Source organism: Dromiciops gliroides, chromosome 3 (genome assembly GCF_019393635.1).
Source record: "Dromiciops gliroides isolate mDroGli1 chromosome 3, mDroGli1.pri, whole genome shotgun sequence".
NCBI classification, from domain to species: Eukaryota; Metazoa; Chordata; class Mammalia; order Microbiotheria; family Microbiotheriidae; genus Dromiciops; species Dromiciops gliroides.
In genome coordinates, this window is record NC_057863.1 from 471,818,552 (window position 1) to 471,830,832 (window position 12,281).

Below are 12,281 nucleotides of genomic sequence, written 5' to 3' on the forward strand. Positions count from 1 at the left end.
CCTATGATAACATTTCTTTATCCTAGTTCAATATACTATAAATTGACTTGAAAGTGAAAGTAAGTTTTAAAGACTTGGGAAGAGGAAGAAATGTTTTCAATAGTTGGCTCAATAAATTGCAAGCAATTAGAATTCTCTCTCTCTCTCTCTCTCTCTCTCTCTCACACACACACACACACACACACACACACTTCAAAGGACCAATAAGATGTAAACGAAAACATAATCAGAGAATCAAAAAATCAAAGAATCTGAGAGCTGAACAATACCTCAGAGACCATCTAATCTAACCAGTACCTAAGCAAGTATACCCTATATATCACTGACAAGGGGTTATTCCAATTTATGAATACATACTCTTCCTTGTCAAGAGTATGATTCCATTACTCCTGGAGGCCTTGCATTCCACTTGTCTACAACTCTAGTTTTTTTTAATATAAGTGTTTGATTGATGGTTTTTGAAACATTGTTGTCATGTCCCAATAACAGTGTTCTCTCTACTCTCCACCCTGAACACTTTCTTGCAACAAAAATCAAAGTTAAATAAACAAAAATAATGGTAATGTCTGACAATGCCTTATTCCATACCTATAACTCAATATTCTTCTGCTGAAAGGTTTCTTTTTCAGAAGACTGTTTCACTGTCAAGCTTCTAAAGAAAAAAATTGCTCATTGCAATAACAATGATTCTGATTTTTTTTTTTTGGTGTGGTTTTCCTTTATACTACAGTGGTTAACTCCATAAATTTATCTTGATTTTGCTTACTTCACTTTGTATCAATTCATACAAGTGATTCCCAATTTTCTCCATTCTTCATATTTTTTTATTAACAATACAATAATAGGGACAGCTAGGTGGTGCAGTGGATAGAGCACTGGCCCTGGAGTCAGGAGGATCTGAGTTCAAATCTGGCCTCAGACACTTAACACTTACTAGCTGTGTGACCTTAGGCAAGTCACTTAACCCCAATTGCCTCATGAAAAAAACAAAACAAAACAAAAACAATACAATAATATATCATTACATTCACATATTCCAATTTGTTCAGTCACTGCCAAATCAATGCATAAACACTTTTATTCTCAGATTTGTGCTACTATGAAAAGTATGGCTATGAATATTTTTGTATGTATGAAACCTTCCCCTTCTCAAGAACTCTAAGCATTAGGAAGTTTTTCCTTACTTCAAGTGTAAATCTGCTTCTTCAACTTAGGTTAATATTTAGAGCTAAAAGGCAATATAGCAATCATGTAGCCCAATCCTTACATTTTATACATGAGGAAATTAAGGTCCAGAGAGATTAAGTGAATTACCCCACATCCCACAAGAAAGTAGCACAGCAAAGATTTAACCCAGGTGCTCTAACTCAAGACACAGTTGCTTCTAGTTCTTCTCCTGAGTTTAAATGGAACAAATTTAATCTTTTTTCCATACAGCAGCTCTTTAAATACTATTTTCTTTTTGCCAGCCAGGCTAAAAACTCCTAATCCCTTCAAACAATCTTCATATAACATATTCCCCAGTACTCTTACCATCCTGGTCTCTGTTGTCTGAACATGTTCCAGCTTATTGTAAAATATGCTGTGCAAAACTCAACTGGGTCCAGATGTGGTCTTTCCAAGCCAGATTATGGCCAGAAAACACCTTTCTCCTCTTCTCCCCCATCATTCTAGATGCTATGCTCCTCTTACTGCAGTCTAGATTAGTATTGGATTGGTCACATTGTTTGTATATACTGAGTTTCCAATTTACTAAACACTCCCTTTCCCCAACTTTTTTTGCATGAACAACTGTCTAACAATGGCTCCCATATCCTACACTAATGAAGTTGATTTTTTAAAACCTTTTGTAGAATATAAACATTTATCCTTATTAAATGTTATCGAATTAGATTGGGATAAGTGGTCTAGCCTGTTAAGATCTTTTCAGAGTCTATTTTGTCTGTTAGCTATTCTTACCAGATAACAAACCACTGGTGAATCTAATATACCATTTATGCCCATGTGCAAGTCACTGATAAAATTGTTCAGCAGCCACAAGATCAGGAAAAGATTCCCTAGTAAATTCCACTACAAACCTCCCTCTAAGTTGACCTGTAATCATTAATGACTACTTTTTGGAGGTGGTCATTTATCCATTTCCATATCTGCCTGACCATCTAGTCACATATCTATTTCTCAAAGATAGCATGAAGCTATGTAAAATACTTTGTTGAAATATGATGTTGCCTTAATTTACCAATCTAGTTGGAGAGAAAGCTGATTCTGGAGTCAGTAATACCTGAATTTGAATCCTGCTCATAAAATGACATTAATCTGGTATGACTATTCTTTTTTATTTATTTATTTGTTTATTTTTGCAGGGCAATGAGGGTTAAGTGACTTGCCCAGGGTCACACAGCTAGTAAGTGTCAAGTGTCTGAGGCCGCATTTGAACTTAGGTCCTCCTGAATTCAGAGCCAGTGCTTTATCCACTGTGCCACCTAGCTGCCCTGGTATGACTATTCTTAGCAAAGCCATGCAGACTTTAGGATCATTACTTTCCCTTTTATGTGTTTAATGACTATCCACTTAATTTTATATATATAATAAGTAATGTGTTGAATTCTGCTAAGAATTGAAATTAATGCAAATTACAAATCCCTTGCTTTACTGAATATCAGGACATTTTTCCTTCTCCAGTCCCATAGTATCTCTTTCCATTCTCCATTATCTTTCAAAGATCAATGACAGTGGGTCAAAAATTGTTCAGTGCTCTGAGATCAAATCTGCTTATCATTTCCATATATATATATATATATATCTATATATATATCTATATATCTATATATATCTTTGGTTTTAATTCTACTACATATTTTTGTACTACTTTCCAATCCAAAAAAATCATTCTTCTTCTTCTTCTTCTTTTTTTATTTTTGCGGGGCAATGAGGGTTAAGTGACTTGCCCAGGGTCACAGAGCTAGTAGGTGTCAAGTGTCTGAGGCCACATTTGAACTCAGGTCCTCCTGAATCCACGGCTGGTGCTTTATCTACTGCACCACCTACCTGCCCCCAAAATCATCCTTCTTGATAAAGAAAACAGAAACAAAATAAAGAAATGTTCTGCCCAAGTAATAAGAAATTATTTTTAGGTCAGAACAATGGTGTTTTTTAGAACTCTTAAAATTCCCTTCAAGTATGGAAAGTTTTATTCAGTTCAAATTTCTGTTGTATCAGAGAAAATTTAATATTATCAAAGAGTCACTATATGAAATCATTTTTTAAATGATTTTGGAGCAACCAGCCCCTTAACATTTTATTGTATAATTGATATCATCACATCACAATTTGATTTTGGAAACATTATTTCATTGTAGCACTGTAACAGAATTCAGGCACCCAGGGTAAATTCAGAGAAGTGGGCAAAGTGGGAGAGGCAGAGTTCAGAATATAACCCAAGGCCAGTGTGTAATGCCAGAGTCATTGGCCTCAAGCCAATATGAGTCCTTTAATCAAGTGGAATGAAATTAGTCTATGGTGTCAGGTGCAATTGAACTATGGCAGTCTTAACAGGTAGGCCCTGGAAAGGGGCATGATCATGGTGAGATATTTGGAATTTTAGGAACAAAGGGAGGTATGCTTTCTCTGACCAGGGTGCCTACATATTGGCACTGAGGTACATACAATACCTGTCACAACACCTAAAGGATAGAAGTGCTCACCACTAAGCTGGGGCCTGGAAGAGGTAGCATGACAGTAACTATGTTAGTGTCCTGTGGCAAAGCTTCACTGTTTCCAAGATAATTACATCTCACTTTTACTATGCTATAGTACATATTTAGCAAATTAAAAAACTATTGCTGATATTAAGTAGTCTGATAAAATAACACTATTAAATTTGTACTGTAATACCAACTATTCTATTCCATGAGTTCAATCAATACTTTGAAATTGCTGTTTTTCCTTCATGCAGGTAACTTCCTTCTATATTTGTTTCATTAGTACTAAGACAACAAACAAAATAAAAATGCTTTAGTTAACACAGAAATATGTAAGAGAGAAGCTGTTAGTTTTTAAGAAGTAAACAATTTAGAAATCAAATTTCACGTGTAAAGGTTATTTGTTATTTAGGTCAACAATATAATAAACATTTAGCATTCACTTTTTTTTTTTTTTGGCAGTACAATGAGGGTTAAGTGACTTGCCCAGGGTCACACAGCTAGTACCTGTCAAGTGTCTGAGGCCAGATTTGAAGTCAGATGCTCCTGAATCAAAGGCCAGTGCTTTAGCCACTATGCCACCTAGCTGCCCCCCTTTTAATCATAAACGTATTTCATTATTTTCTAGTTACACAGAGATAGTTTTCAACATTTGTTTTTGTAAGATTTCTAGTTCCAAATTTTTCTCCCTTTCTCCCTTCCCTCCCCCCTCCCCAAGACAGCAAACAATCTTATACATCACCTTCTTTTTGCAATGCACTGTGTGAGTCAATGGTCAAGGTACAAAATTTAGATAAGACATGATTCCCTTCTCTGGAGGAGCTTACAGTCTGACAGTTAAATCTAAGGCATAGAGTTAGCTATGTATATATATTATGTGACGAATACATGAAAAGTTACAAAACAAAGTTTTAGATGTTATATGTCTAAGGGACAACATTGTTACTGCCTGTAGGAACTGGGAAGATTTTCTACAGGAGGTGGCATTTCAGATGGGATTCCAAGGATGGGTTCAGTAGGGAAAGAAGGAGAGAGAAGGGGGTATTTGAGGCTCTGGAAATAGTCTAAAGAAAGGTGCAAAGTTAAGTGAACATAATGCTTGTCTGAAGTTCATTGCATACCTGAGGCAAAGAACTATCCAATCTGAATGGTACATAGAAGTTCTAAGAGGATTAATGGGAAATCAGGGTGAGAAATTAGAATGGTGACAGATTATAGAAGGCTTGAATGCCAGAAAAGAGCTTGTATTTTACTTGGGAGGCAACAGGGAATCCAGGAATATCTTTAAGTAAAAAAGCAATATGACTATATCTATGTATAAACAAGACTATCACGGCAGAGGTATCTAGGATGGTTTAGAGGGCGCAATAATGGAAGCAGGAATACCTGTAAAGAGGTTATGAGAACAGTTCAGGCTTGTAATGAGTATCTGTACTAGAGCAATGATAGTAAGAATAGAGAAGGGGGAGAGATCTGAGAGAGATTTTGGAGAAGTTATCAACCCAGTAATTTATAAGCTAGGAGAGGTAAGGGTAAAGAGGATCAAATGACTAGAAATATAAGGCAAATTTAGAGGCCATCTAGCCCAATCCCCTCATTCTCTAGATGAGGAAGTTTTAGCAATGGAAAGTAACAGAACTTCCCAAGCTTTTCCAGGTGATAAAGAGAAGGAAGTATCCAAAAATAGGCCCATATTAGCAAACATGGGAGACCAAATGAATGAAGATTAAGTATTGAAATAAAATTAAGTAAATGGTAAAAAATCAAACTTGTGCCTTTCATACCTCATATTTTCAGCCGAATCCTCTGGCATTGGAGCCACAGTTTGTACAGCTGGAAGGTTTTTGCTGGTAGCACCATTCACAAAACTAGAGGAGGAGGAGGATGAAGATGACCCCGAATCCACTGCACCTGTTTCCAAAACAATACTACTTTCAGTCTTAAAAATATAATTAGTTGTAGAATTAACAGAACAACTCTTAGTTTTATGGCTTTCTTTTCTGGTTTTGAAAAAATTATCTCAATTTTTAACCAAAACAGTACAATACTGTTTAAAAACAAACAATTAGCTATTAGTATACTTTATAATCCTTTGTAAATTTAAACAGCATTTGCTGCACTAACAATTCAATTTACACAGCTGTCTAGCAAAAACAAACATTACAAAATGGGATATATTTTAACACAAAATGAAAGACAACAGATGAAAATAAACTTCAGCATAAAATGATACTGATAAAAAAAACTTTCAAAACAATGCAAATTCTGAAGCAGGAAATTTCCCTTCTTTTGTTGCTATGTTATAAAATATTTGCTTTTTTTTAATCTCTGAATTACATTTCTTGTCTAAATTTTGCTTAAGCTATAGTGTATTTGATGAAATCTTTCTAAGATTTTAAAATACTGTTACTAAACAACTTCTTCCATGACAAAGTATTATTTCAGAACAGTTGTTAATGATATACTATAGAAGCATCGTAAATAGAACTGGAGTTGAGGGACATCTAGTGTCCCTACTTATTATCAAATCATATAGCATTTTCCAAAACAAAAAAACTGCTTCTTATGGAATCTTTAAAGACTACAGCTGGCAATTAAATCAGGGTAGAGTGGAAATACACAATATATTCCTACAGAATATGTGTATCTAAAATTGACCACAACAAGATATCCTATATGAACTGTGAGTATCGTGGACAAAATGCTGGATTTAGAGTCATTCGCCCTGGGTTTAACTCTAACTCTGCCCCACACAGGACAAGTCAATTAATGCCTTCTGGGCCTCAGTTTCCTCATCTGTAAAATGAGGGTCTTGCACTGATCTCTGAAGTACAATCCAACTCTAAATCTTTATTCCAATGCAACCCCTATACTTCTTATTCATTTATTGAAACAGAAGCTAACTGGAAAAAAAATCAGGATTTGTCTTTCATAAGAGTCATAAAAGGAGAAAATAATTTGTGACATAACCTGTCTCTCAATAATGAAGACAGATAAAAGTAATTGTTAACTACATCAGCAGTATGGAATACATATATACTTTTTCTTAATATGTTGTTATTTTTTTAAAGAACCCATGCTGGGTAAATGTTTATAGTATATGACATTAAAACGTGCTCATTTTTACACTGAGAAGAGTGAAAAAAAAAGATAAGGAATTGAAGTTGGGAAAAGAAGACTTTAAATCAAATCTTCCAACAAGCTAGATGTTTCAAAAAACAAACAAAAACCTTTACAAAACAGATAATTCCTAAACTGCAAATCACTCTTTTATACCAGGTCAAAGATTAATTTCACTGTCGTTGTGAATATAATTAAGCTCGACAAAATTAGGAGCACTTTCTTTTCTAACTAATCCCATAAATGCACTGTAGATGGTTTGTCAGACTCAAAGGTAGGATGATAAACAAGATACAGAAAGCACAAAATTAATCAAAATGGGAAGGGTCTAAGTAATGATGATAGATGGAAAAATTTAAGGCTATACAGTTTGGAGAAGAGAAGGCTACTATAGTCAGGGAAGGAAAGGCAGGGATCATCTTGCGTTGTATAAATACCTAAAAGGGAATCACAAAGATTTGGGTAAGGATTTATTTGACTTTTTTTTTTTTTTTTTTTTTTTTTGGTTTTGTTTTTTAATTTAGTGAGGCAATTGGGGTTAAGTGACTTGCCCAGGGTCACACAGCTAGTAAGTGTTTGAGGCCAGATTTGAACTCAGGTACTCCTGATTCCAGGGCCGGTGCTTTATCCACTGCACCACCTAGCTGCCCGGTAAGGATTTATTTGAACTAAGCATCAACAGGAACATTCCTGGAAATTAAAAAAAAAAAAGTTAACTTCAGTAGGGCTTTTAAAAATTCAAGCTGTGGAATTTTCTGTGATAAAGAGTCTTTTGGAAAAGGCAGCCAATGACCTGGACTGCAACATAATCTCAGATTATAAATTAATTCAATGACAAATAAGGGCTATTCTTGTTAACATGCACTTTTTATCAATTTTTAATCTAGGTAGGAAGGTATCCTCTGAGTAGATTGCCAGGGACCTTAAGGAAATATTGGCATTCCTTGTGGGACTTAGCAGAGATCATCCATTAGAACTGAATTATACATCTATATGGCTATAGATATATAGATATGTAATCTCAAAGCCATTTTCTATCAGTGAAAGGGGCTAAGATGTTGATTAATGATATATACTATAACTTTCTGAAATAATTCCCCATTTACATAATGCTGTCTTAAAGGTTTAAAACTTTTGTACCCCATATATCTTTCAGTATGTAGATTTCCCTTTGAAAATAAATGGCACAGTTCTGAGAGATAAATGGGGAGTGGAGGAAAAAAAAATGCAAGCATGGACTTTAAAACAGTAAGCAAAGGATTCTAAGACTGTAGGCAAATTCCCCCCAATACTATTAACTCTGACTCCCAGAAAAATCAAAAGAGCCTTAACTATTCAAGGTGTTTATTTTTACATATCAAAAAAGAAGAAAAGGAAGAAGAAAGAAAACAGAAAGCAAAAGATGAGGGTTCACAAAAATATTTAAGGACAATACCTGTTGTATTAATCATACTTTTTGGTGTAGCTCCAGTAGCAGCAAATATATTAGGTGTACTGCCTGCAGGCAGCCCACTTCCAGCAGTAGCAGCTCCTACAGTGGTAACAGCCAGACTACCAGGAGGAGCCTTCTTCACAGGTACCACAACACTCCTACAAAGAAAGAAAGAATGATGCAATTTATATTGGATTTAAGTTCTACACGTGGACATGACAATACATCCAAAAAACTTGTTTTCAAATTTATGAATCTACCTGTATTATGTTAAATGTTTAAAGGTGCTATAACTAAGGAAATATAGTTACTATGTTACAGGGCTTCTTAAACTTTTTCCACTTTTCCTTTTTGCCTGAGAACTTTTATGCGACTCCAGGTAGACAGATATATAAAATAGGTATACAAATCAAACATTTACTGCCAAATTCTTCACAAACCCTGCATTGTTACATGACCCCTTATGGGATCATGACCCACGGTTTAAGCAGCTTTACTCTATTATATGTTCCAAGAGGATAATACATGTGTAGTATATGGAGTTTTCAAATCTTTGAAAAAAAGTCAAGTAAACTTTAAAAATAAATCTACAGATACTAAAGAAAAATATGCTCAATAGCATATTTTAAAGCTATAAATATTGGGAATTTCTTAAGAAGTATACATAAAATATCCTCCCCCATAATATGTAAAACCACAATAATAATTTTTAAAACCTAAGGTTTTTGTTTCAAGGAAATATTTGTTTTTAATAAGTCAAAAGAGATACATAAATCTGTGGTCAAAATTAGCAGCTCCTATTTACTTTTCACTTATCTGTTCTCTTGTTGCTAACAAGCTCTTAACCAGCAAATCTAATGGCCTTTTCTCAATCTCCATCCTACTACTTGACCTCTCTGCTGCCCTCAATCCCCCTCTTCTTGATAATTTCTTCTTCCTAGGTTGTCAGGACACTACTTTCTCCTGGTTCTACTCCTACTTATCTGACCATTCCTTTTCAGTCTCCTTTGCTTGGATCTTCATCCAGTTCATGACCACTAACCATGAATGTCACACTACCTGGGCTCTTTTCTTTCTATATTATTTCATTTGGTGATCTCATCAGCAACCAGGGTTTCAATTATAATCACCTTGCTAATGATTCCCACATATAGTCAGCCCTATCCTCTCTCCTGACTTGAATTCAATAGTCTCCAACTGCTTTTCAGATATATCAAACTGGATGTCCTACAGACATATTAAACTTGACATGTCCAAAACTGAACTCATCTTTTCCCCAAACCTTCTCCCCTTCCAAATTTTGTAATTACTATTGAAGTCATCACTTTTTATCTTCCCCAGACTTACAACCTGAGTGTCATCTTTAATTACTCACGCTCACTCTCCACACCCAATCTATTGCCAAGGCCTGTAAATTTCATATTTTCAATATTTCTCAAAAAAACCCCTTCTCTCCTCTGTTAATGCCACCACTCTAGTATAGGCCCTCAGCTATGGACTACTGCTATAGCCTGTTGGTTCTGTCTCCCTGCCACAGATTTCTCTCCATTCTACTCAATCCTCCACTCAACTACCAAAGTGATTTTCCTAAAATATACATCCATCCATGTCAACCTTCCTTCTAAATAAACTACAGTGGCTCACTATCACCTGCAGGATCAAAAAGAAAATTATTTGGCATCCAAAGTCCTTCAACAACCAGTCCCTTCCTTCTACCTTTCCAGTTTTCTTACATTTTACACTCCACACTCTACAATATATTTTCCTAGGTAGATAGATGTGACAGTAGAGAGAATGCTGACCCTGGAATCAGAAGACCTGATTATAAATCCAGTCTCAGACTTTAAGAGCTATGTGACCCTGGACAATTAAAACCTCTGTCGGCCTCACTTTCCTCAACTGTAAAATAGTACTTACCTTGCAGGGTTGCTGCGAAATAATATTTGTAAAGCACTTTGCAAGGACCTCTGGCACATAGTAGACATTTATTAAATTATTCTTTCTATACATCCTTTCTTCCTTCAACACTGACTCTCTTTCTGTTCCTCAAGCAAGATATTCTATTTTCCAACTCCAGCCATTTTCACTAATTGGCCATCATACACGGAACACTTTCCCATCTCACTTCTACCACTTCCTACAGGAAGTCTTTCCTAATCCCTCTTAATTCTAGTATCTTCCTTTTGTTGATTACATCTTATTATTTTTTTACATATCTTGTTTATATAATTGTTTGCATATTATCTCCCCCATAGATTATGAGCCTCTAGTAGAAAGGAGTTATCTTTTGCATTTCTTTATATTCCCAGTGTTCAGCACAATACCTGGCATACAGAAGACACATATAAATGTCTATTGATTTACTGACTAAACACAGCTACTTTATTTTCTAAACAAAAATACTTAGTTTTTAGTTTTTCATACAGAAACAGAAATAATATCACAATGTTGTAAAATATTTCCATACTATCAAGGAGATTACAGAAATGTTCACAAGAATAATACACTATGGGGTCAGCTAGTTGGCACAGTGGATAAAGCACCGACCTTGGATTCAGCAGGACCTGAGTTCAAATCTAGACTCAGACACTTGCCACTTACTAGCTGTGTGACCCTGGGCAAGTCACTTAACCCTCATTGCCCTGCGGGTGGTGGTGGGGAAGAATAATACACTATGACTAGGTGTGATTTATACCAAAAATGGAGGGCTAGTTCAATATTAGGAAAACTATCAGCATAATCAACCATATCAATATAAAACCAATAAAAATAGTACGATTAAATCAATAAATGCCCAAAAAGCCTCTGACAAAATACAACACCATTTCCTAATTAAAAAACAAACAAACACTAGAGAACAAAAGAATAAAGGGTACTTTTCTTAAGATGATAAGTAACATTTATCCAAAACCATCAGCAAGCATTAGCTGTATTGTAATGGGGATAAGCTAGAAGCATTCCCAATAAGATCAGGGGTGAAGCAAGGATGCCCTTTATCACCTCTTTTAGTCAATATTTTAATAGAAATGTTAGCTATAGCAATAAGAGAAGAAAAAGAAATTGAGGCAATTGAAAAGAAATGAGCAATCACTTTGCAGATAATATGATGGTAACACAGAGAATCCTACAAAATCAACTAAAAACCTACTTGAAATAATAACTTTAGCAAAGTTGTAGGATACAAAATAAACACACAAATCATCAGCATTTCTTTATACTGCCAACAAAGCCTGGCAGCAAGAGATAGAGAAATTTCTCCTAAAATAATTCTAAACAATGTAGAATACTTGGGAGTCTCTCTGCCAAGACAAACTCAGGAACTATGTGAACACAATTACAAAATACTATTCACACAAATAAAGTCAGATCTAAGCAACTGTAAAAATGTTAATTGTTTATGGGTAGGCCAAGCCAATATAATAAAAATGACAATTTTACCTAAATTAATCTATTTATTCATTGCCATACCAAAAATAATTTATAGACTTAAAGATAATGACAAAATTCATCTGGAAAACAGAAGGTCAAGGATATCAAATAGATCAATGAAAAACTATCAGAAGGTACTTTATCTGTACAAGATCTAAAACTGTATTATAAAGCAGCAATTATCAAAATCTGGTACAGGCTAAGAAAGAGGGGTAGATCACTGCAATAGATTAGGTATATATTACATTATAATAAATGGCCATAGTAATATAGTATATGATGAACCCAAAGATCCAAGCTTTTGGAACAAAAACTCATTATCTGACAAAAACTGCTGGGAAAACTAGAAAATAGTATAATAAAAAATGCTCTAAGTTACTATTGATTAGAGAAATGAGGTACTACTTCATACCTATAAGACTGGCTAATATGATAAAAAAGAAAAATGATAAATGTTGGAGGGGATATGGGAAAACTGGGATACTAAATGCACTGTTGGTGACTGTGAACTGATCCAACCATTTTGGAGAGCAATTTGGAACTATACCCAAAGGGCTATAAGACTGTGCATACCTTTTGATCCAGCAATACCATGGCTA

General features: G+C 34.9%; 1 protein-coding gene across 6 annotated transcripts in view; it reads right to left on the minus strand.

Annotated features, from left to right (window-relative positions):
- Positions 1 to 12,281, minus strand: part of NBEA (neurobeachin) — a 764,716-nt gene that overhangs the window by 459,558 nt on the left and 292,877 nt on the right. For 5 of the 6 annotated variants that reach the window (XM_043991721.1, XM_043991715.1, XM_043991718.1 and 2 more), the window contains 2 exons: positions 8,257 to 8,411; positions 5,486 to 5,612 (listed from right to left, as the gene is read on the minus strand). In XM_043991721.1, coding sequence (XP_043847656.1) covers positions 5,486 to 5,612; positions 8,257 to 8,411 — 282 coding nt within the window. The remainder of the gene's footprint in view (positions 1 to 5,485; positions 5,613 to 8,256; positions 8,412 to 12,281) is intronic. The other variant, XM_043991717.1, reaches the window with a different exon arrangement.